A 26,447-nucleotide genomic window follows, 5' to 3' on the forward strand; every position below is an offset into this window, starting at 1 on the left:
TTTTTTGTTATCTGGAACAATCCGCTGTCCAATTGTTCAGAGAGCTCTCTAATCCTGCCTTAGATCTGAGTCGTGCAACGTGGCCTAATAGGATCGTAGTATTAACCCTGATGACAATACCACCAGCTGTCGCAGAGCCCCCTGTTGGCCATCAGGAGCAATGGGCTGGTGGTGGTGTGTGTGGGGGGGGGGCAGAGAGACAGAGAGGGAGGTGACTGACAGAGAGAGGGAGACAGACACAGATAGACGGAGATTGACAGAGAGTGTGTCTGGGTGATGCTCTTAGTCTCATGTGGAATAATCAAGGAAGCAGCTCGGAGAAGGAACACAGAAACTCCTGAAGTGCTTTATTTTTGGACGACTACCTCTCAAATTTGACTTTTCACCCGCCTCTGTTGACGAAATCAAACCTTTTTTTTTTCTTTTAAACTTGTTCTTTATCTTTGTTTCTATTCCCCATTAATCCCACTTCTCCTTCAGCAGTCTGCATCCATCTATCTCGCCCCCATCTGCTGTGTCCACACTGTGCTATTTCTTCCAGTGTGGTTGCGGCTGTTGTCTCTATATGGCTGAATAAGTGGTAAAAGAGGGGGCTTGGTCTCGTGGTGTTCTCTGAGGGAAGTTGCAGTCAGGACCAGGACAAGCAGGGGGAGGAGGTGGTGGAGGAGGATGGCAGTGGCTCTGGATGAAGTGTGGGGGCGGGTGAAGAATGTCTGCAAGCAGAACGGACTGCTCATCCTGTCTGTGCTGGCCGTGGTCATTGGCTGCCTGCTGGGCTTCTTCCTCAGAGGCAAGCAGCTTTCTGAGCAGGTCAGTTGGTTAAAATACCCAGTGGTAATTGTGACCCATGGTTCCCCCTCACACTACCCACCTGCTCACCTGCCTGACTACCTTATCTCCTGCCTCAAGTATCCGTGTGTACTCCCTGTCTCTTTCTTAAATGCCAAGATGGATTCAGACGCCACAACTCCTAATACAAGAGATTACCTAATTCCCTGTTTCCTGCATGCGCCTCTTTACCTACACTCCATGAGATACACGCCAACATTTTCACAATCACATACACATACAAATATGCCCTACTATCTTTGTGAGGACACTGTGTGGTCTCCCATTCAGTCCCTGGAGGCTTCACCATAACTACCAAATGCCTAACCCCAAATTCTACCTTAACCTTGAGCTAGACATGATTGACCCCACCGAGCGATGAATTCACAGTACACACTAGGCCCCACACACGTTTACTTTAAATAATAACATTTTCACCTTTTTTTTATAAAACAGCCACTCTTCCATCTGACAATTGACCACACCTGGACCATTAAAGTGAAAGACGGAGCGATGTAATGAAGTAGTGGATTGTGCCTCACACAGATGTAATGAGGAATGGACTTTGTTGAGGGCTGTTCAGTTTCACCTAAGTGACTGACGCAAGGTTCTTTATCTGCACTGTTCACACTTCAATAACAAAAGAGTGTCAAAGAGATACAGCGTTATAAAGCCTCCAGGGACTGTTTTTTTGATGAGAGAATGAATGAAAGTACTACACTATAGTGGTTAGCTTAAGCTCAGACTTCCAAAAGCCAATTTATCTCCTTCCCCAGGTACATTTAAATTGCAAAGGACATCCCCAAATCTTTTCTGCTTTTTTAAAAATTGAAACAGTATCTCATCAGTCGCTCAGCTTGCCCATAGCCTCTCAGCTGGACTCAGTGCATCAATGTAAAGGGATTGTCGGTGGAGAGATTAGTTGTCAATCACTCACAGAGACATCAAGTCGACAACATACCATTCGTGTTCACTTATATAATTCACACAAGACAGAAAGATTGAATAGTTGGAATTCAGAGAACGCTAAACTAAATGCTGCAGATAAATAGAGAAATATCACTTCTGCAGGCAACTGGGTGATTATTTCTCTAAGCACTTTGTGTCAGATAATGACTGAAATTATTGTAAGAAAGAAATGAAAAAAACAGATTGCTACAAATTCAAAGACTGAATTACTGGGAAAGCATGTGTCTAACTAAAGTTTTTTTCCTTTTCCTGTTGGAGTTGGCGTGTGTACAATATGTGTAAGTGTTGCCATTAATGTTTGACTATGCATATCAGCTGAAGTTTTCAAAGCTCAAAAATAAGTATGCAACGCCTGGTTACACTTATAACGTTGTTGCAGTTTGGTTAGCATTAGGAAAAGGTTGTAAATTACGTTACATACCTGACGTAAATTATCTGCATCAATAAAATGTAACTTAAGTAAGGGACCTGATGTAACTTATGTACGTTACTAAAAATCCTGTGTTTGTTTGAGCCATCCATCCACCCCATCACCTCCATATCCCAACTTTGTAGTTCTTTATATATTACATCACCTGACTTTGATTGTGGGTGCATCCATAACTGACGCTAGAGGGTTCGTCTACCTACAGTGTCGTATTTTGAAGTACCACTGACCCAGCTACAGTATTTGATGACTTGGGATCTGGGTTGGATCTGACTTGATTTTAGGGCACTTCAGAGATCAATCATTGTATTAGTAGTATACTAACAGTATAATTAATTAATTTATGGTGGTAAAACACACAAAGCAGCCCTAGTTTGCTTGTCATTGCCAGTCACTGAGGGTTGAAATGAGGAGAATGCGGTTTTCCATGGAGAAACAAAGCTTATTTCTGTGTCTCTGTCACAAACGCAGTGAGCTGGGATTGTTGTCAACAGGTTAGAAAATCTGCCCACACTGAGCCTGCTGTGCATGGCAATTTTTACTCACTCAGCAGGAAAAAAGAGAATACCATATTAGCTGCCTGAGGAGTGCCTCTCAACAGTCCTCAACCCTGACCATGAGGTGAACAATTCATCGTCACTATATAAAAACCAAAGAATTTTGTTGTTTTTTTAAAATAACAGTTAAATGGAGAGGATTTCTATCCCTTACAGACAGCAGGATAATTCAGTTGTAGGCGCACACTGCTGCTCCATCTTTGTTTCTTCACCAAAAAAAAAAAGTTTTCAATTTTTAGTGTAGATGAAGAGAGTGGTGGTGAATTAGAGTCGACTGTGTGGCAGCTGATAGGTGAAGGTGAAAACAAAGAAGAGGATAGATATGCTCACACTGCATTCATGAATTCAAGGTGAAATAATTTGGAGCAGTTTTTGTGTGTTATGGTGCATGCTTGGATTTATATTCATGAAATGTGTTGGCCTTGGGGAACTTTCTATGCTTTATATGCACAAGCATTTTTTTTTTTTGTGAAAGTGGTTAAAAGTGCAGAGTCTTATTAATGCAAACTGATTAGACCACATGGTTCAGTCAATCTGAACATGATTTTCAATCAGTATAGCTGAGCAAATATGAAAGTTAATTGTTGTTGATATTTCTGACTTTCAGTTAATTAAAAAAATCTTCATTACTTTGTGCCCAGACTCAAAAGAAGAAGTGAAGACATTGATTAAGTGTTTACACTATAAGAAGCCAAGGAAAATGTATTTGTGTGGCTCATTTCATACACAGGTAATTCCAAGTCCTTCATATAGGTCAGTAAGATAACAGAATAAATTAAATACATTGAAAGGAGTAAAATGGCAGACTAAATGGAAAAACAGAACAATGTTAAGAAAATTAAACAGCATAAAACTTAATGTACAAAAGGTTTAAAGAAAATGGCATTTAAAAGGTAATTTTAATTTAAAAAATGTAGATTACAACACGTATTCACAAAACCATTTAACATTTAATAGTGTAAGATTACTGAAAGCTGGATTGTTTCACTCAGACAGACATGGATTTAAATAAAAGCTGATGCACGTATTTAAATACATGCTTCATGCATTTATAATTGTCTGTTTGTGTACACATTACATGTACATATACCAGCTCATGGACTTTGTGTGTGTGTGTGTGTGTGTGTGTGTGTGTGTGTGTGTGTGTGTGTGTGTGTGTGTGTGTGTGCCTATGAATGTACCAAACATCCATGGCAGAAACAGCCACTGTTTGTTCCACTGTTAGCAGACTTCAGGACTCAGTTACAGCTTGTCCTTCCTGCACAATACACATAAACACACACAAATACAAATACACACTGAATGCTATGTTCACAGACTGACATACAACAACACAAAACATACAAATGCCCCCTCACCTCCTGTCAACACATGCTCACACAGCCATTTGGCCTAAAAGCTCTCTCACTCCAAAACAGAATCAAAAAGCTTTTATTCCTCCGTCATATCACCGCACAGATGTGCTGCACTTAAATTTTTATTTCCAACGTTTATTTTGTTTTTCTGTTGACCCCTGCCACCGGATTTGTCACGTTTTTGGCCAGCAACAACGTTCAGTATTTTATATCTTTTTAGCTCTGTTTTGGTATGCACCAACTTTAGCTGCTAGGAGCGAGAGACTTAGAGCAGCAGTGGTCGAGCGAGCTAGAGAGTGAATTAAATGAGGGAGCTACGTTAGCAAGGACAAAGCAGTGAATAAGAAATAAAGTTGTTTTATCATTGTTTCACAGCAGTCTCACAGTGCCGTTGGAAATTGGAACTCTAAATATTCACCAGGTAGTTACTGACTTGACTTTGTCTCTCATGACTTTGTCATTTGTTGCTGTGCAGGTAGCGTACATCAGAGCTTTGTAAATGAGGTTAAATCAGCGAGACTGAACAGTGAAGTTGCAGGCCAGAACCTCAAAACCATGGTAAGATAATTATTAGTTCATATGACCACATATATGAAAGAATATATGGCCTGGATGGGTAACCTCATAGCTCAGTGAGGTTTGTACCATTTTAATGGCAAGTTGTGGAGCTCAGTCCAACCCAGGATTTAAGATATCTCCTCCTGGTAGCCACATACTTTCTGATGCCATCCATCCTATTCTTCTATGTTTTGAGCCCTGTCCCCTGCATCAAATCGAACCCATTGGAAAAAAGAAACAATAATACAAATATGGACACTATTAATTATGATTTAAATATATTTATATGTAATGATATTGCAATATACATTATCTGACTCCTTTATGATCTCTGATGATTGATTTTCAGTACTTAAAACACTTTCTGGTCACAACTGTATCTTGATACAATAGTAGCTGTTTGCCACATTGTCCATGAACTGAAACCAATAGAGTCTATAAAGTAACCAATAAAGTTATTTGTGGGGCACCTGGATAGCTCACCTGGTAGAGCCCCATATACTGAGTCCTTGCTGCCCCTCTCTCTCCCTCCTTTCCTGTCACTCTTCAGCTGTCTCTATCAATTAAAGGAAATTCAAAAAATATTAAAATTATTAAAATGTAAAGTATGTATGAATTGTAGGCAAGCAGGATTCGAATGCATACAGCTGACATCACAGGTAAAGCGCAACCTTAGTGATCATGCATCACTAACGAAAACTGAAACTAACTGAAACGTGGTTACACAAGATAAAAGACAACCACACAGACTGTGAAACTCCATACAGCAGCTTCTGTGTAGGCGAGAGCTCAGACATGAATACAGATGAGGACACTCCAGTCATTCAATGAACAAGCCTTTATTTTCAATATTCATAGCTTTTAATCAAAGGCATACATGTAGATTTGGGCTATAACATGGCTCCATTTCTGAAGAGTGATTATCATTATATAATTATGTCATGTCAATACACACTGCAACTGAATGCTCTTAATATGAACCACAATGAAATGTTGTAATTTAATAATAAAGTATATGTTTGACATTGTGTCTGGCTCAAGAGTGGCACACAGTAGCATCATTTTTAATTATAATATACTGAGTTACAAATGCAGTGACGTCCTCGATTATGGCCATTAATCAGTGATTAATCAGCTACATCAGATATTTTATTGGCCTCTACCATAGGAACATGTTAAATTAAGGCAAAGACAAGCATAATGAAGCATAGCAGTGTATTCATTAATAGTCAAAGACATAAAGGTTAATAGCAGTTAGAAGAAAAAGGGTATACCAAATAAATGCTTTTCAGTACATTCTCTAGGGACAGGAATGTCAGTCAGTCCACAACTGACTGATGGATTTCCATAAAATGTTGACCTGTTTTTTGTACTAATTAGCAAATATCCAAAATGATCACGCTAACACACTGAACAAAGATAATGAACACGGTAAACATACCTGATAAAAGTGTGAGCACACTGATAAAAGCACCACAGGTTCACTAGAATGACTGTAGACTTTTAGTCTTGACGCTATTAAATGTGTCTGGTCAGATAGTTTTTTTTATTTGAAGGAATTTTCTCATCATCCAGTCCATCAACATCTAACAACTTGCAAGAGATTCTTTCACGACCCCTCACACAGACACACAAAACGCATGCTTTTGTTCAGTTACTGAAAGGCAAAAGGCATTATTGACAGGAAATTAGAAAAATAAACTTTTAAGGTCTTTTTTTTAAACAGGTTAAAAAGATTCTTCAGTGCACTATTTCTAAGTTAATGGCAGTTTGAGACTTTGAGGCAGGAAGCTAATGCCAAGTGATGACCTCTGAGTTCTGTCTGGCTCATAGCTGTTTCAGTGGATCTAAAAACATTTTTTGTAGCAAGGCCATGCTTTACATAGGAGCACTAATAATCAGTTGTATACTGAAAGCCACCAACACAGTGAGTTCTCTATTTCTGTCTGGCAGAACTTTACAGCAGTCAGAGCTGCCTTCAACAGCCTCTTTTAAACTTTATGCTGATTAAACAAACAAGATATAAAGTGATTATTACAGGGCTTAAGAGGTCTTGGTAGGTGTTTTTTTAACCTTTCAACAGAGTCAGGGTGGCTATTTTCTGGCTTTGCGCTAAGCTAAACTAATCAACTGTTGGCTATTGCTTCATATTTAGCATACAGACATGAGAGTGGTATCTCTCTTGTCAAATACAGTAAAACCTTGCAGGATAATGTGACCAGTGTATTTGATAACTGAAGTAATTGGTAGGGGCCATCAAATTCTGCATCATGAATATAATTATGTTAAATGTGTAATAATATATGTCTAAATACATGAGTGCCGGGCATTGATTCCTGTGGAACTCCATGTCATGCATTAACTGTTTCTGAGACAGTTTCCAATAGAGGAATTCAATCATGCAAATAGGCAGACCTATTGAACAACTGTAACACTGCGCCAGACAATCGAACCTTTTTTTTTTTTGTCCAATAATATGGTGATGGTCTGGTTAGTGCAGTGAACCCCCTACACACTAATTAGCACATTACAGGACAGATGTCACGAAAATAAACAGGAATAATGTAGGTCAGCATAGAGAGCAAAATACCTGCATAACATATTTTGATTGTATGGTATAACTTGGTGCTTTTTTTTCTGCCACATGCAGGAGGTGAAGTACTTCCAGTTTCCAGGAGAGCTGCTTATGAGGATGTTGAAAATGTTAATTTTGCCCCTCGTCGTATCCAGGTAAGAGCCACACAGCTTCACACACACATTATAAACTCACACAAACACATGCATGCTGTGTATGTTAAATGGCAAACCACATAAAAGAGCTGAATAATTATTTGGGTGGATGTTTATTATCACTGCAGGAATGTGGCTAAGAATAAAAGTCAGAAGAAATAATTTCTAAAAAAGGAGCGACATAAGCACAAAAATGTTTTGCTCTCTTATCACTGTCACCTGTTGCATCAGTGTTCTGTGGTTTTGTTGAATTGCACTGTCTATGCTGAAATAAACTAAACCAAATTCAACTGAATTGAACTGATCTGTAAAGAGGAGATATCTCCAGTCACTGAGCTAGTATCACAGACACTGCAGTTACTCTCCCCCTACATACATATAAAATGAAGTTTGTTGCCATTTGCTGCAGAAACATTTTGCAAATAGCACACTGTTGCCTCTGGCAGTAGTTAATATTACTTTGAATATTGTACAACCTTCTTCTGAATGAGATGAAATATAAAATTTGACCAAACTGCAAGCTATTTGAATGTTCTTCTAAGAACACTGAGACGGCATCAGAACGAGATGTTTGAATTTACTTTGAAGTTGCTTCAGAGAGAATTATGAATGTTTGCACACACACACATATCAGGGTCCATAGTAGGAAAATTCATTCAAATTCATGCAGCACAACTGTACTGACTGGATTACATTTATCAAAACACCTGAATACTGTAAAAAAAAAAAAAAAAACAAGCAAATAGCAACCTATCCTACACTTGTTGGTCATTTTTGTTGTGTATCACAACAGCTTCATTTTGCGTTTTAACTCCAGCTGACTCCTGAGCCAATCAGCTGTCCTCAATGACTACCTGTTTGTTGGTCTACTGTGAGTAACTAAAACAAATATAGTAAATAACATCATAATAAATGCTATGTTTTGAGTCAGGGGAGCAGGGAATCTTTTTCCCCTGATTTAAGTTCAAAATCATGTTTTCTGCTTATAGGGTTTTCTTATGCACAGACTATTGTGTTTGGTACTGGCTGTGCATGGCTACAGGTGATTCAAGTCAGTGTAGTTTTTACTGCACCCAATTACTGTTTTCAACATCAAGGATTAAAGTGCAATGTTTGTATGGAAGTAAACCTATTGCCCTTTTATAGCTTTGGATGCGTTCTTAGGAGCACACAGCCTGCCAGATTCTCCAGTTTGACTATTTTAGGCCCAAAGCTCTCAGTTGCCTGCATGGGGTCAGTGATGTCCAACACACAAAAAAACTCCCAAAACAAATCATGCAAACGCACCGGTTACATGCAGGGCGCTTTGTGCAATAAGCTACTTACAATCTATGCAACAGCAAAGACTGGATGAGAAGTTAATCCTCCCTCCCTCACTCTGTCTCTTTCTGTCTGTCTATCTCTATCTCAGTGTGCTTCTGTGTCTGTGTCATGTATATTTCTCTTTCTGCCTTTATGTACATTGTTTAAACATAGAGCAAAGGGTAGCAGGTGTATGTGTTTGTTTATGTATGGATGCTAATGCTTCCCTCCCCCAGTTTCACAGATTCAGAGCAGGAGATAACTTTAGTGCAGGTTTTCTGCCAAACGTGAGGCACGTGAGGGAAAGAAAGGGTAATTACAAGTATCTGAAACAATGCATGCAGGCAGGGGGCCAGACTCAGCCAATTCAAAATATGGGATACGTAAAAGCAATCAGGGCAAACATTTAGGGTTCTGAGAATGGGCTCTGGCTGCTGGAGCTCCTGTTGAGTCTGCAACACACAATGTTCCTGGTGCCTGCCTGCCACTTGATGGAGGTAATAATGGATAATGAAGGTGGAAGGCATGGCTTGTTACCTTACAGCTGTTGTGTTTGTATTAATCACTATCCATTCACTCCTATTTATTATTTACTCTGAGATGATTTGCAGCATATCTGTATAACTTTGCAGCCCTCTGCAGACACCCACATCAATCCAGCCACAGATACAAGCACAGTCTTGGTTGATCACCTGTTTGTCTCCCTTCTGCCATGCCTACTGATGACAGCACAGAGTGTACCTAGATTGGGATGCACAGACCGGCTGGTTGACATGGTGCATGGTACAGTGGGGCTTATCGAGGGGTGAATATCCGCCGCAGCCGTATAGCCTGCCTGTCCCCATTTTTTCCCTCCCAGCGCCATCTGCGCACCAGCCAAAGCGGAAACCAGATTATCCCATGAACGCATCATTCAGAATCAATGGCCTCTCCACTTACTGCCTCCTTATGTTCCATGTGTCTTTTATTTGGGGGATTTTAATTAAAATAACCTATAAAATAGAACTAGATTTTGAAAAAATATATATTTTATAAAAGAAAATTGTGGTTTCTAGTTAAAGACAGCATTAACATTTTTGATAAAGCCCTTGCTTTATCAAAAATAAGCTCTTATTCACTAATGCTTTGGCTGAGAGGTGAAGGTCAAAGGTGTAGAACTGTTTAATGATATTCAGCACAAACATATGGCGGATTCACATTGTATACAGAGTGCTAATAAGTGCATCTGCCTTTGTGTGAAATCTTGCTGTGAGGTGTAAATAAGTTCTTCTTGCTGACAATGGCTAACAATGCTATGATGTGAGTTCCATTTTCCAGAGTTGTACTCTGTGTTTGTCCTATAGTTTGATCTCAGTCTTCCCATATGCAGCATTAAACTGAATGCTCAATTTTCACACACTGAAGAAGAACTAATTGGCATGGAAGATAAGTGTTTTCAAACAGATGTGAGTGGGTGTGTCCTAGAGCTTGTTTACAGGGTTTTGAGAAATCATAAATAGCCTGTAATCATGATTTGTTTAAATGTGAAGCTCCCCTAGATGTTTTCTCTCAGAAAATGAATGGTAATTCTTTAGCCTCTTCCTACCTACATTGTGGTTATAGCTGTCACATTCTTAGAAACAGACTGAAATTCAATTAAAGGTGCAAAACATTTCCTGATAATAAAGATTAATAATAAAGATTAATAAAAAAATAAAGATTCTTAAACAGGTATGTAAACATCCACAAGTCTGTTTTGTTGGGGAAGCATGTATTTCCCTACGTTTATTATAATTGGGCAGCCTGTTCTGATTTTCATATCGTCCCCCATGTTTTTAGATTTCACATGTGGAAGTTTTAATCATGTGGTTTTATCTTGTCGCTGATTAGGCTTGGTAGCCAGATATTTCCTGGTGAATATTTCTCAGACTAAAAGAAGAATATACAGATGAAATGAGCTACAGTAATTTTCTTGAGAAAATGCTAATGTACGAGTGCATAGAGTGTGAAGGACTCTGATTATAGCTTCAAATTTAAGTCCTTTTACCCATTCACTGGATGTCAGGGTGACTCAGGGAGACTGAGCACAATCCGTGTGCCCATCAAGTCATGTTGTGATGGTTATTTGTCAGCCTGCGCGTGTGCATCTCTCCAGCTTAATGCAGCCTAATTTGTTTTGCTGGTTGTACTGCAAGAGGAGCTTTGGTCATTTTAAATTATGAAATGATTTTTATATATTTTATCAAGAACTCTGTCTATGATGCCAATGACGAACAATTAACTAGTGGCTGTCAGACACATTTATGAATTGCAATACTCAATACTGCAATAGAGTAAACAACATTGACACGAATAAAATTTCAAAGCCAGATCTTGTTAAAAGGAAGTTGAAACAACTTGTTAATGTCTCATAAAACATTTAGATCTCATTTGCTGGACATCATGTTGCTGAAGTGTGTTTTGTCTTGTGTTGTGAGCTTAACGGTTTATGGCTGTTGCAGCCGTGCAATTAATTCCAATCATCATGACAGAATTTATGATCAGCAATAACATGCTCATTTTAGTGTGAAGTTCAACTTAGGTAAACTTCGACCCACATAAGATAATGTTTTATGCTTATATTGCCTTTATTTCTCATATGAGCAGCTGGAGGAAAGACAGTAAAGTGGTTACAGAGATAGGGAGGATGACATGTACCAAAGGGTGGTGGGTTGGAATCAAACTCTACCACACTAGTGAATAGTTGCTACATTACCAAGCTTTTAGAGCAAAATAAATACAGTACTATAAAAGTACCACTTTCACAGCACTGTACCTGTCCCTGTTACCTTGCGAGGCAGCTGGACTCACAAAATTCACAAAATCTAGCCAGGCTTCAAGCTATCAGCATCCCATGAGGAACAACTAGCTGTGTGACCCTGTAAAAAACGATGTTCATTCAAAAACAACAACAGGGGCTCCTGAAAAGGTGCAACTGGAGGGAACGGCACTGAATACTTTTCTCAGGGAAAAGATGTTTTTGTTCTTCTCTGGCTTACTCTGTTCATTTATTTGATTGGTTGAAGTTTGCCTGTGAGAGAAGTTGATGGGTAGTTGGTTCATACACTCACTTGCCTACGCTGAGTATTTTTGAAAGCGCCTCCCCTTTTCCAAATAGTTTCCAATGACGACTTCCCAGATGGCGTCAGCTAATCTAAAAGTGGAGATAGGAAGTGTAGTACTCAGCAGCATAAAGAGGAGCAGAGATTGTTGACAACCTTGTGGTTTGAAAAGCCATGAACACAGTGTGCAGTCCTCCATTAACACAGCACAGTTTGTTATATAGAAACATTTATAATACATAGTATATTCTGTTATGCTGGTAGAATATCAATATGGTTTATAATGACCTGAGCTGCCCAAAGGGAAGGCCACAGTGTCACTACCACATGTCATGGGCAACCCATCTCCAAGTAGCCTCGGCCTTCTTTTTTTCGTCTCGACAAAGGATTACTGTAATGCTCTTGCTCAGTGTAGGTGCAGCAGGAAGGACTGTAAGCCCCAGATGGTCAAAAATCGTGCTGTACGTGTGCTCGAAACCTCACGATCGAAGCAACTTCACATGGCAGGTCACATACTGTAATCTCACCTTGACTCACATAAATGAGATAAGGACATAGATCTCAATAGATACTCTGTGTTCAATATCATCCAGTCCATTATTCACATTCCTGTCAATAAGACACAGAGAAGCAACAGCTTAAGTGCACTAAAAGTATATGTTCCTATGAGTTTGCAAAGTTTTATTTTTTTCACCAAAAGAATAAGAAAAATTTGGATATAGATATAGTTGTTGTTTATTATTACATTTTAATTCAGCACAGTCATATGTTGACTATCTTCCTCTTGCTGTGACATCAGTTTAAAGGGGACTTGCTTTTCATTAGTTCCTGTCATATAATGTTACAATGTTGGATGTTGATAATAATACATACATTGTATCTTTACACAAGGCCAAGATGTCAAATAATAAAGTAAACGTATGTAAACGCAATCCCTGTGAGCAAAAACCTTCAGATTCAGATTGTTCTGCATGCAACATTTCTCATTTGTCTCTTTCGACTTTCTCTGCATCAGTGCTCAGGGATTTACGGAGTTTACTGAAAGACATTTACTTGTAGCTATTAGCTGGGTCCCAAGAAAAATGTAAGGGGTCCCAAGATAATTAAATGGATAAGAAAGATACTATTATTTGTGATTTATCTTGCATGTTTTTTCTTTCCCAGAACATCACGAGTAGACATGGCATTTTACAATTAATATTTTTAGCTTCAACCACAATTCTACAGTTCGCTCTGTAGGTTGTTCAGTCCGTAAAAATGTCCTCACCCTTTGGCAGACACGTCCTAGGACTAAAATTTTGCATTAAGCTGTGTGTGTGTGAAGGTGTGTGTTTGTGTTCATGACAATTAGCAAAAAAGGGGTGTGGTAATGGGAATGGCCTATCACAAACAGGTTGTGTGTGTGAATGCATGTAGGCTTGGATGTACATCCGCATGCCCCCAGTTATCACCAACTCTGCAGTTCTTGGCAACTATGTTGAGTGTTTTAGACAAGTGTGAACCTATCGTGACGTCACCCACTGGTTTGTGAAGTACCCTTTTGAACCCTCAAGTTTTGGCCGTTGCCAAAACAGCTAGACGGAGCCAGCGAAGGTGACGTACTGCAAATTGAGCTGCTCTCATAATCTGCGCACTTTTTACTTGTCTGTAGCAGGAAACAATGGCCGCTCGTCAGGTCACATACAAAAATGTTTCTGGAACGATTTTAGGTGAGAAATAGGCAATGCAGTAAAAGAAAACAGAAACAGAAACCTAGTTTTACAGTTTGATCTGAGTTTCAGTCACATGGTAGCCACGCACAAAATCATACACAACTTTATCGTCTATTTTACTCTAAATTTGACCATAATTTACTATATGAACATCATAATGTATGGAAGAAGACTTGAAACTAGAGAGGAAGGAAATACAGTATGTATGATCATGTGCTTTCATCAGTCAGTGGGTGATTCAAAGCAAACCGCAAGTTTTAATCCGTTTAAAATACAGAACACATTACAATTACTTATCTGCTCAAACTAGATAAAATACAAATAAAATGTTAAAACTTCTAAGTAATCTGCAACTCTGAATCTGAAACAGCATCTGATTTAAATAATTATGAGATAAAAGAAAATGTTCCCAGTTTGATGGATAAATTGTCAATTAAATTAAAAGATCTTTCATATTTTAATTATGTATTACTGTTGATGTTTTTATCAGTTTATATCAGTTTCCCAGCTAAAACCAGTAGCACATCAATAACTCAAAATCAAAAATACAACATTTTATGTTATTATCAGATTTAAATGCACAGAGCAGGGCAGAGGAGGTCATGAGGTAAATCCCTGGAATAGGAAATGTAATTTTTTTCCCATTTTGATCCCTTGGCTGCAGTTACTGGTTTCCAAAAGAGTTTCAGTGTAGAAAAAAACAGTCAGGTCAACTCTGCTCCAAACATCTGGACACACAATGCAGCACAAATCAGTTGAAACAGTTTGTCTGCCATTTCCCGGAAGATTATTGTTTTGTTGTGACGTCATTCTAACTCAGATTTACTTTCTGCTCGGAGGCCGTCTCGTCCTTGACCTGCGCAGGTCAAGCGACTTAGTTATCACAGCTGTGTGTCTTTCTGGCATTGTAATTTCAGTCACATCAAAACACTCAAAAACAAACAAACAAAAAAAACACCTTTGGCAGTAAATTTCAAGAGCTCTTCTATTTAATAGATGGAAACAACATGGTGGATGGAATCATTTTAACTTGCACATTAGTCTCTTTGCTGCAGTGTATAATATCTGTGATGAGAATTCAAATCATGATGGTGGTGACTGCTTCTTGGCTAATCAAGCACACTTCCTCTGTTTTCATACTTATTGACTCCATAATAATCCTTTTATGCACTAATTTATGCAGTTAAGTGTTCCAAGTGCCATAGGCAGCAATTTGCTGCTAATTGCATTCAAATTACAGTCATACCATGGGTCATTCATGGGAGTGGTGCATGGCACAGTGATGGAAGCACATTACAAGTGTTCAGCTCAGTGAGAATGCATTTAAAAGGTAGCAACAAAACAAATTTCGTCAAGAAGGGCATGGTGCTTTTCAGGTCCATGTAAAAAATATCAGCAAAGCAAAAGGCACATTTGGTGATGTTTTGGGTCAAAAGGATATTGTATGAAGTACAATATCTTGATGTCTTCAGAAGAGCAATGTTCACTACATGAGGGGACAGAAAAAAAGGTATCGATGTAGGTGAAGAGGAAAGTATGAAGGAGTGGTATAAATTTACAAACTAATGATGCCCTCTACTACAAGAAAAAAAAATGTTCTTATGGAAAGACTTAGCTCAACTCAACATGAGAAGGAAAGCAGTGCGGTGATGCACTTCTCTGTGTGCTTTTGTACTGTGCAAGGTCAACAGAAGATTCAGTAGGTTAGAAAACTGCCATTATTTTCTCTGAGTAGTAGTTATTGTAGTCGTAGTCTCAGAAGCCCCATCTACACACTTGCCACGTCAAACCAGATTACATTTTGGACAGGGAGGAAATCTTGTCACCCCAGCTCAAGAGAATTCCTAATTCCACTGGATCCACCCTCCTGCTATGCCACCATTTCAGCTCCCTCTCACACAAATTCCAACAAAGAACATCTGCCATTTTTTTCTGTTCCATCTGAGGTGCAAACAGTATAGTATGAGTTGAAAATTTCAACAGATGTCACCATGCAGTGGAAATGAATATCTGAACTGGAGGACTATTCAAAGCAGCCCATTTAAATGCAAATGACTCTCTTCTGTTCACAATGTTTATGATTATAGTTGTTTATCCCCATCCCTCAGGCTTTCTGTGACCGAGAAGAGAGTGGCATGAATGGCTAGATTCACATTTCACAAGTAAAAGCAAAGGAGTAAGTGACAGAGAGACAAAGACAGACAGAAAAAAATTTCATTACGTTTGTTGCTTTATTCTGCCATTTTCTCACTGACACAGATTGCCTTATCTGAGATGGCAGAGGCAAGTTCTTTGGTTTGAAAACAGGCCAATTCAGTTTGGCTAAGTGGTGCTATCATGTCAAAGCTGTATGATCAAACGCCTCATTGAAGCCTTGATGGAAGGTTTGCATAAAGTATGTTATTAGGATGGATATTGAACATAAATCACTTTTAAATATAAGTTAGATTGATTTTCCTCATAATGCACATGTGACAGTTTTGTGAAAGACCTATATTACCTCATGTATTTTCCAAAAGATATAAAAAATGACAGAAGTAAGAGTTATATAGTATAATCTAACCATGGCAGCATATAACTCAGTAATATATTCAGTAACCTGCAGCTTAAATGTACAATTTTGTGTCACTGGTTTCTTTTCTCTATAAATACTTTAAGTGCAAATGAACACTAAATTAGTTCACTGAACATTTGCAACAGCATGCCAATCAGCTAACACTTTTATTCAGCCTGCCTCTGCAGGGAAACTGAAGTTAATTTTTCAAATCCTCTCCTGAAAATGGAGGCAGAACAAAGGCAGTTCTTTAACAGTGGACTGATAAAGTCCTTTCTCGACTTATAACATTAACCTCTACCTCCCTGCCTGTCTTTTTGTCTCCACTTCCTCTCCATCCCCCAGTTTGATGTCAGGTCTAGCTGCCTTGGACGCCAAGTGCTCCAGTCGCCTGGGCATCATGACCATCTCCTACTACCTCTGGACCACCTTTGTTGCCGTGGTAGTGGGCATCGTCATGGTATACATCATCCACCCGGGCGGAGCTGCTCAGAAGGAGGACTCTGAGGAAAGCAAGAAGCCAATGACCAGCTCTGCTGACGCTCTGCTGGATCTCATTCGGTAAGAGACTGTCACATATCTCTTATTACACTCTCAGTGTCGGTTAGCTCATCATCCAGGTGTGCAGCAGCTTTCACACACACCTGCATAGAGAGTGATAGGCAAATGACTTGCATGAATATACAGACAAGACTCCAGTGATGCAGACAATGAAGTTCTTGTATAGCAGTTTAAGTATCAAACATAGAATAAAGACTGAAGTCACTTTTTTTGTGAAACACTGATACATTTGCTGTTATGCCAGCCTTAAGACAATAGTATTTCACTCAGTATTGATGATTGAGCTACTTAAAAATTCAGTTAATTTCTATAATTCTTCCAAAATGCCATCTCAAAAGGAAACACGGGGCACTGCTGACAGGCAACCTCTGACAAGAAGTCATGAGTAAGCATTGCTTAGAGGGTCACAAGACAGCAGGCCAGTGAATTTCTGGGAATATAAAGCCTTTGTTGTATATGGAAGATATGTTGGATGTCTATTGTGTGTAATCATGTGATTTAAAAAAAAAATTAAATATAAGGTAATATGACACCAACATTTTAAAAGCTGGTTAGATTTTCAACTAATTCATGACTAAAAAGATTGTCTATCAACTACAGCACTAATGAAAGCAGAGTATAGGGGGAAATTATCATTTTACAACATTATATTACATTGTGAGCCAACTTAATGTCAGCAGGAAATAACACCTGTGATATATATATACACCTGTACATATGTCCTGCTCTGCGTGCTGTTCCATGAAGTCAGGGAAATTCTCGGGGTCAGATCGTAAAGCCTGGAGCCTCGTGTGCCAGTAGGTTATAGCGCTAAGCTAATTAGCGCTGCTGAGGGATGCAGTGGGTGTGTTTGAGGTGAACCTGGGTCAGCCCTGCAGTGAGACTGTGAGGCCTTTAGAGCCACTGTGTCAGAGTGACAGTCGGTTAGTGGGATAAAGCCAGTAGCTTGTAATGCACAGAGCTGCTCCACCACCAAGACATTTAAGTTTCTGAGGCTGATTAATTATAAACCACAATTTTATTTGAAAAAGAATTCATGTTAAGTCATTAAAAAGTAAACTTTTCATCCTCTGTTGATTTTGGTATTGTTTTTAATATATCTGAGAAAATAAAATCATACTAAGTATAAATTGTATTTGAATGACTCACTTTTAATCAGAATGTAAAAAAAAGGGAAGTAATAAACTGGCCAAGCCCATGAAATCCAACTACGTACTGATCATGTGGCAGAGGTGAAGCTCTGTCGTTCAAGGGATCTCAGTGTGTGTGTGTGTGTGTGTGTGTGTGTGTGTGTGTGTGTGTGTGTGTGTGTGTGTGTGTGTGTGTGTGTGTGTGTGTGTGTTTTAAAGAGCACAGCTGTGCTTTGGATTTATCTCGCAAAGCTTCTTTACAGCCTTCATCTATCATGCAGGCATACTATATCGGTACACTCACAAATAGGCCCAACAGTGCCTGCAGTTATGTGTGTGTGTGAGTGTGTGTGATAAGTATAATGAGCATAATATGTATGAATATTTGCATACTTGGATTTATTAGGGGCACTGGGGTCAGAGTGGTTCATTAGCCTACTTTGCTCTGTCTTAGGATAGGCTGCTGAATGGCTAAGTGGTCAAATCTGTGCAGAACACACACTATAGTCCGTTGAGTTGCACCATATTGCCTCTGTATATCTTTGCCATATGTCAAACTGTAAAATACAATATGTGCTTTAAATCTCTCTTCATCTGAAATGCTTTTTTGATTGTGATTTGAGCTGTATGTTGATGTGGGATTTACAGCCGGCGCTAATGCAATGCTGATTCTGTTGTGATTGTCAGACACTCATCTCTGCATATAGAGTGCTACATAATGTATTCTAGTAAAAAGCAGCATGCTGAACCACAAACAAAGTGTGCTTCATACTACACTCAATGAATTTGATCGCCCCATTGAATGTATAACAAATTAATTAAATGTATTAAATGTATATTTTGTAATTCCATCTAAAATCAATTTAAAAACCATCTAAAATAATTTGTTAGATAGATTTTTTAATTTTAGTATGACTAATGTGCTATTTATTATTTGGAATAAATAAAGTTGGCAGTGAAGGAAAAATATTAAATGTATTATTGGAGTCAGGTAGGCATGAACAGAAACTTCCCAGCATGCACTGGGGCAACCAACTCACAGACATAAGCTGCAGTGTCATTTTGTTTTACATTGTGTCCTCCAGAGGAGTAAATGTGTTAGACCATGAGTGATGTAGTTGTGCACCACTGCTGACGTGCTTCCTAACATAACTACCAGGAGTAATTCAGACCCATGTTGGTGGGAAATCCCATGGCTTATACTAATATCCTTAGGTGGGATATACAATCTCACTTTGCATATGATGAGAAGAGCAGATCTTGCAATACTTGGAAACATGGAAAACCAATAGTGCACTCCTATATTCAGTCACATCAAAAAAGAAAATACTCTTTACAGTTAAAATTGATTCCTTAACTTTGATGAAATGGTTTGTTTTAGCTTGATTTGATTGAACTTGAAAATAATTAGTGGTAATTATTACAGAATCTTTTTCTGTGTAATCCTCATTCTAAAACTTTGAATAAAATTCCACTTTGAAATTTTTATTTTAACCATTTAGGGTTTTATATATCTCAACTAAGCTTCATTCTACTCTGTTTGATTTACTACATTATTATATTGGCTTTAGTTTGCACTGTAAAACAATATTTAGTTCAAATATTAACTTCATTATTAGTAAATGGAATATTTCAGAGCTTAAATACCAAAGAGCGTTACAATGTGCCTCTCGGACAATTGGAGTTGGGTACTTTGCTTATGTGCACTTCAACATGTGGACCTGAGCCACAGCCTCCAACTAGCAATCACAGAGACATTCACATTATTCTCATTCAGTCTTTGGAACAATTATTCTAGCGTCATCAGTGTGCTATTGTGGCGTTTGGAATTGCTGCCATGTTACAGCACTACAAGCCTACAAGGTCTCTGTAGCAGTATGGTTGCATTTAATTATCTTAATTCAACAAAAGCATACAGCATATATATGAAAATTAAATTACAGTCATTGCAGTATTTATGTCCATCCATATATTCATCCATTATCTATATTGTGCAGGGAGGGTCCCAGGGGGCTGAACTATATCCTACGAACATCAAGGGCAATTTAGCATATAATTAGCTTAACTTACATGTGTTTTGATTGTGGGAGGAAGGTAGAGCACCTACGAGAAATTCACAATCAATTCCACACTGAAAAGTAGTGTATATATGTCTTGTAGTATGACTGCACATATAATCACTTACCGTATAGTTCCCACTATTTTAGTTCTTTAGGATTGGTCTAGTCAAGTTTTCATCTTAGCTCTCTCTTTGAGGGTTGTTGGGTATCCATTTTTCTACTCCAGATATACTTATTTTTCCTTTGTTCCATTCAATTTGCCCATATTTTCCTAATGTACCTACTCCCTTCATCTTCAGGCTTAACCCCTTCCTGCCCCCTTAAAGTATCATTGAGTACCAGAGTCTTCTAAGCTGCAGTAAACCTTGGCACACAGAGCACTCAACATGCGCTTGTTCATATGAGTGAGCTTTTAAAGACAGTTATTAAGGTGTACCTACTATCTGAGCAGCTTTCAGTTTTTGAAATAATGAAGATTTTCATCAGCCAAGATCAATGCAGAATGCTGTCATGTGCCAATGCCTATATACTTTCTACATATTGAAAGTAGGCCAATAACAAAGGGAGGAAATATGATCAAAATCTGCCAAAAAGAATAAGATCATGCTGCAGTTGACAGGGTCTTTATGGCCATGAACATATTGCATCTGTTGGTTTCATGAACAATAATACAGAGATACGTCTTTATACTGAGGGATGAGTCAGTGTTTACCCTTATTCAAACATTACATTGCTTTGTATCAGTGCTGTGACTATGAATGACATATGTGAAGGACACTTTTTTAAACTTATTTAATGATGTTTTATAACTAGGTTTCGGGAACAAAGACCACGCCCTGCAATCATCTAATTTCCGCTCAAACTTACTTAAGCACACCTTATCTGTTCACTCCCTCCTTGATTCATTTTCTACATCCCTCCCACCCAAACCCTTTCTTTTTCTCTCCCTCTCTATTTGGATAAATACAGGAATCACTGGGGCTCTCTACAAGACATACGAAGAGACAGCTCCCCCACTCAGTATCTCGCAACCCACTCAGTTCCCTCTTACATCGCGCTGAACCCCTACATCCATACATCGAGCTGCCAACCGACCTTCCTTCCTCAACCTTCATTCCTCCATCCCTCGTTCCTCAATCCCTCATTCCCCTACGTCCATCCTTCATCCCTTCATCCCTCATCCCTCAGTATACCACACCGGTTCACATTTGTTTATTATGTGCAATAAACTTTTCTTATTTCATACATTGGATGGCGTGGTTGTTGTTAGTGAATGTATTTCTATATATACACTGATACTGTATATCTGCCATCCACTGAAGGACTTTAACATTTCTCAAAATTATCTTCCCCAGCAACATGTTTCCAGCCAACCTGGTTCAAGCAACTTTTCAACAGGTAAGCAAAATATTTAACGAAAACATACTGTAGTTCCTAAAAAACAGAAACAATATGTTCAAAACAAGCATAGTTTGCTGTGTGTCATCCTCTGTCTCTGTCCCCCTTTCCTGTCTATCTCCAGCTGTCACTATCATAAAGGCAAAAAAAGCCCCAAAAAATACTACTAAAAAAAAACAAGCATAGTTTGACATTCTGGCAAATACATTTACTCTTACCGAGAGTTAGATGAGAAGATGTGTGTACATTTAATACGATGCTAGAGCCAGCAGTAACCAGATGGTTGGCTTACCTTAGCACAACAGAGGGCAACAGCTTGCCTGGCTAATGTGAATGATCTAATTACAATGTTAACATCAATAATATGAGCCCACACGTGTCATTATCACGTCTGCTGCATTCAACATATCTGTTGCCGTCATGTTTACTGTGCTGATATTGTTACCTGTGCTCTGCTTTGGTTTCAAGTATCGAACCCAAAGAGTCCCCGAGCTCATCCCCAAACCAACCTTGGCTCAGCTCCTGGATGAGACCACCACACGCAGGGTCTACATCTACGGCATCCAGGATGACAATGGCACAGACGTCCAGAACTTCTCCCTGGATCTGACACCGCCCCCTGATGTCATTATGAAAACGTCACCTGGTACCAGCGAAGGCATGAATGTGCTGGGGATTGTTATTTTTTCCGCTACTATGGGTAAGTGGGTGGAAAAACAACAATCAATTACATACTCGTCTATTTCTATTTTTATCATTAGACGTGTGACAGATGCAATTATCAAGCAATGTATGCAACACAAATGTTTTTTTCTTCAATCCAGGTATAATGTTGGGCAGAATGGGACCCAATGGAAGTGCTTTGGTCAACTTCTGTCAGAGTTTGAATGAGGCAGTTTTGAAGATTGTTGCCATTGTTATCTGGTAAGAGTTGTAACTTGAATGGAAACAGCGCTAAAACATTTGGTCAAATCTGTCCAAATACCTTTAAAGGTCCAGTGTGTAAGATTTAGGAGGATCTGTTGGAAAAAATGCAATATACCCTCATATTCATAGGTATGTTTTCATTGGCAATCCTTATTATTAATCTTTGTGTTTTCGTTACCTTAGAATGAGCGGCTTTTTTTACATAGAGAGGAGCTCCTCTTCTATGGAGTCCGCCATGTTGAACCATGATGTTTCTACAGTAGCCTAGAACGAAACGTTAGCAATTTTCTCCTACACGCTTGGAAGACGAGTGGTATTCAGTTGGTGGCAAATTACAGCTTCACCTCACCGTTAGATTACACTAAATCCTGCACACTAGTCCTTTAAAATGAATGGTGTTCCCATGAGCCTTAGCTGTACTTTGTGTTAATGCTAAGTAGCATGTCAAACTAAGATGGTGAACATGGTAAACATTATACCTACTAACTACCTGTTAGTTTTGTCATTTTGAGCATGTTAGCATTCAGCTTAAAGCACCACTGTGCCGAAGTACAGCTTCACGTGACTACTATCACGGCTGTAGAAGGCTTGTTGAAAATTAAATGATTGTCTACAACATGATGGGAAATACTCTAATTTTAAATAAAAGCCAATGTTGTAGCTTTCATTTTATGAACATGCACTCTACCTTCTTTCCTCCCTTCCTTCCTTCCTTCACAGGTATTTCCCTTTTGGGATTGTGTTTCTGGTTGCCGGTAAGATCTTGGAGATGGACGACCCTTCCGCCATGGGGAAGAAGTTGGGTTTTTACGCCATTACGGTGGTGATGGGCTTAGTGCTGCACGGCCTATTCATCCTCCCGGCCATGTACTTCTTCATCACTAAGAAGAGCCCCATTGTTTACATCAGAGGCATTTTGCAGGCCCTTCTCATCTCCTTGGCCACCTCCTCCAGGTAAAAGTGGATGCAAATGTATGTATTAATATTGGTACTTATAAATGTGGCGACCAAACATGTAGCGGGGAATAAAACCACTTCAAATTCGCTACATTTTCCCTATTTTATTTCCCTGTATAATATGAATTAGTTATTATATGAGATTATTTGAGACTCTGAAAAGTGCTCAAGCTTTTCAGAAAATGTAAGTACTTGACTTTGACTGTTTCTGTCATGTTTCCCAGGACAAATTGTGTGCAATGAGTGCTGAAATAATAACAACCTTTAGCTTAATGTCAGCAAAACTGCATCTACGAGAGTCAGAGTAGATATGCTTTTATACTGCATTGCTAGTGTAAATGGATTGGACAATGGAATTCACCTTGAAGGAATGAATGTTTGTTGGTTTTCACCGTGACCCTCTTAACCTTATACATCTATATATAGGTCCTTTCCAACAATACTCTACCTTGTAGCCTTTCAAAGGGGTGAAAAGCATTACATGTGAGTTCACTCCTGGTTTACAACCTTCTTGACACATCCCATCCAAATGCTCTCCTGTTGCAGCAACAAAGGTTCCTGCAGTGTGTACCCATTTGTTGTGTCATTATGTGTAGCAGCTAATTTAGAGGTAATATTAAATGAAATAAAATGATCCCTGATCTGCAGCATTCAGACCTCGCATAACAAAACAAACCTGAATTGTCTGCAGCTTGTTATCACAGTTGCATGCATACTTGCTCTTGGGCTCTCTTTTTGTAATTTATTTTACTATTTAAATGTTAAGTTTACTCACATATGTTCTTGTATGTAACTCCACCTCAAGACTAGCATCGGCCCCTTCAAAATAATTTCACATACTTTTTGGTCCTAATATCAACAGCTTTGACACAATTCCTCACAATTAATCCAGTATATAAATACATTGACACATAAGTACACTAGATTTAGGCAGTTTTACAGCACTGTGGGTGAGTCACAACACATCTACTACTCCATTGATAGCAACTCCTGTAAGACGCATTTAATGATATCATATAATTGATTATCATACATCAACACTGCTTATCACAGAAGAGGTTTATTGTCAGTAATTATTTATCTTTTTCTTGCTGCAGCTCTGCCACTCTGCCTATCACCTTCAAGTGCCTCCTTGAGAACAACCACATCGACAGACGCATCATCCGCTTCGTGCTGCCTGTCGGGGCCACCATCAACATGGACGGCACTGCACTCTACGAGGCCGTGGCAGCCATCTTCATCGCCCAAGTGAATAATTATGAGCTTGACTTTGGACAGATCATCACGATCAGGTAAGGCTTTTTTTCCTAGACCTTCTTTAGACCAGAAGTGGCTTATCAAAGTGGGCTTTTCATGGAAAATTTCATAAACTATAATCAATGTCAGTGGGTGAGGGAGGTCAGAAAAGTAAGTAGATAGCACTCTGCCTCCTTTATGAAATAGGTGTTAGGAGAGCAACCTGCTTAACATTATTTTAACAGCAGTTTCTATCATTTTGTTGACTTTGTTGTTTAGTGGATGGGTTCAGTTCATTCACTTTTTCAGCTAGTAAAAACAGATGTTTTGATCTTTTGTGAATCTGGAGAGAGCTTTCTATAAGCCTAAAAAAAATAACCCTAATGATGTCATCAGGGTTACCTTCTGCACATTTTCAGCAGAAAGCCTCCATTACAAACAGGGGGTAATGGCGTTTGAAAGACATTTACCTAATGAAAGATGCTATTAGGTTGTATTATGAGAAATGTAGACTCCAGTGTCCCAGGGCTTGTCTTTTTTCTCATCTAACTCTCAGCAAGCATATGTCAAACTACTCCTTTGAAATAATTAACATCAACAACTCTTTGGACAGATTCTTATCGCAACAAAAATTCTGCACATAAAACCCTGCCAAAGTCTGACAATGTAAGCATATTTCATCTGGGTCAAAAAGGGTGCAGGCATACTAGTGGTGAGTGCAACATGTAAATTAATCTAACGTCACACATTTAGTTTAATTCTGAATTAATAAAAAATATTATGGGATTTACTAGATACACATATATGTAAATGTCACACAGATTACGCCTCATATGAGCTTCTTAGTCTGATCTGATTTCTGCTAAATCAGTCTGGAAGCCCCTGGGACAGGCAGACAGACAGGCAGGCAGAGTGACAGACAGACAGACAGAAAAAACACCAACAGTCTCCCTTCGACCAACACCACCAGCCTAAAACTTTCAACCACATTACCTGTGGCCCACCCCAGGTCTAGGAAAATGTAATGTTCCTCCTCTGATTTCCTGACATGTTCTACTGTAATAACATTAAGCGGACCTCTCCTCATGGCTACAGTCTGTGCCCATTCCCTCATAATCCCTTGGCGGTAAAACCCATATGACCTGTATTACTCATCTCCCTTGTCACGCCAGAATTATAATCATTTTTCCCTCTTTCTGCGTCCTGTTCCCATGCCGTTTGGTTGCCGACTGTAGAGCTGTTCCATCTGCATGCTAAAGCTTTCAATTTCTCCACATGCAGAAAACAGTGTACATGGAGCTGTAGTAAGACCTAGAAATAGGAACATGATGTCTATTTTTTGCCTATCCAAAACCAATAGTACAATTGGATTAATCCATGTTTTCAACTGCTCGAAGCCACAAATGCTAGCATGCTGCTCTAACTAACTAGCTCCTACAGTAATGAGTGTTTCCTCCAAAGGCCAGGGTTAATGTTGTTAGCTAACTGCACTATTTGTAGGGCTAAAAAAGAAAAGAAACATACCTCCTCCTCAGGGTTCTCGCTTCAAAGATGTCAGCTGAAGACAGACTTTTCAGCTAACTCACAGAGTTTTAGCTGCTTGTGACAGTTCTTATTTTTGGATAGAAATGTGTGAAGTTAGACTCATTGTCTAAAAGATTATGATGAATTTAACCAGCTGTTTTTAATTAAAAATTTGCAACTGTTTTCAATAAATAAATTGCAAATGTGCTGTGTTAGGGGCTAATCACACAGGTACATTGCTGCAGGCTCTCCCATTTCAAAAACGCCTTGGCAACGCCCATCAGGAAAAACATCTGGGCAGCAGGGCAAGTCCGCAACCAGGCGATCAAATGCGATTAACAGAATAAATGGATTGAGGCAGACATCGGCCTCTACATAAGTAAATTCTAGCTTAGAATGGAGAGCTTGTCATGTTTGCAGCGGTATTTAAGAGGTGGTTGCCATTAGTAAACGGGCGGTTACCTTGAACTACTTGTTTAACTATTCCTCATCGCTTCTCTGTCCGCCCCCAACAAAAAAATATACTCTGTCCGCCCCCAACAAAAAATATACCTGTTATGAACTAAAGGTCATCAGTATCTT

General features: G+C 39.0%; 1 protein-coding gene across 2 annotated transcripts in view; it reads left to right on the forward strand.

Moving 5' to 3' along the window:
• Positions 1–253: 253 nt before the first annotated feature.
• Positions 254–26,447, forward strand: part of slc1a7a (solute carrier family 1 member 7a) — a 28,937-nt gene continuing 2,743 nt past the window's right edge. Inside the window, exons 1-8 of one of the 2 annotated variants that reach the window (XM_051409228.1) lie at positions 254–810; positions 7,345–7,424; positions 16,418–16,633; positions 21,179–21,221; positions 21,690–21,921; positions 22,046–22,145; positions 22,869–23,102; positions 24,203–24,397. In XM_051409228.1, coding sequence (XP_051265188.1) covers positions 670–810; positions 7,345–7,424; positions 16,418–16,633; positions 21,179–21,221; positions 21,690–21,921; positions 22,046–22,145; positions 22,869–23,102; positions 24,203–24,397 — 1,241 coding nt within the window. In that variant the 5' untranslated portion in view covers positions 254–669. Of the gene's footprint in view, positions 811–7,344; positions 7,425–13,260; positions 13,400–16,417; positions 16,634–21,178; positions 21,222–21,689; positions 21,922–22,045; positions 22,146–22,868; positions 23,103–24,202; positions 24,398–26,447 lie in introns of those variants that run through there. The other variant, XM_051409237.1, reaches the window with a different exon arrangement.

Source organism: Dicentrarchus labrax, unplaced genomic scaffold (genome assembly GCF_905237075.1).
Source record: "Dicentrarchus labrax unplaced genomic scaffold, dlabrax2021, whole genome shotgun sequence".
Lineage (NCBI taxonomy): Eukaryota > Metazoa > Chordata > Actinopteri > Moronidae > Dicentrarchus > Dicentrarchus labrax.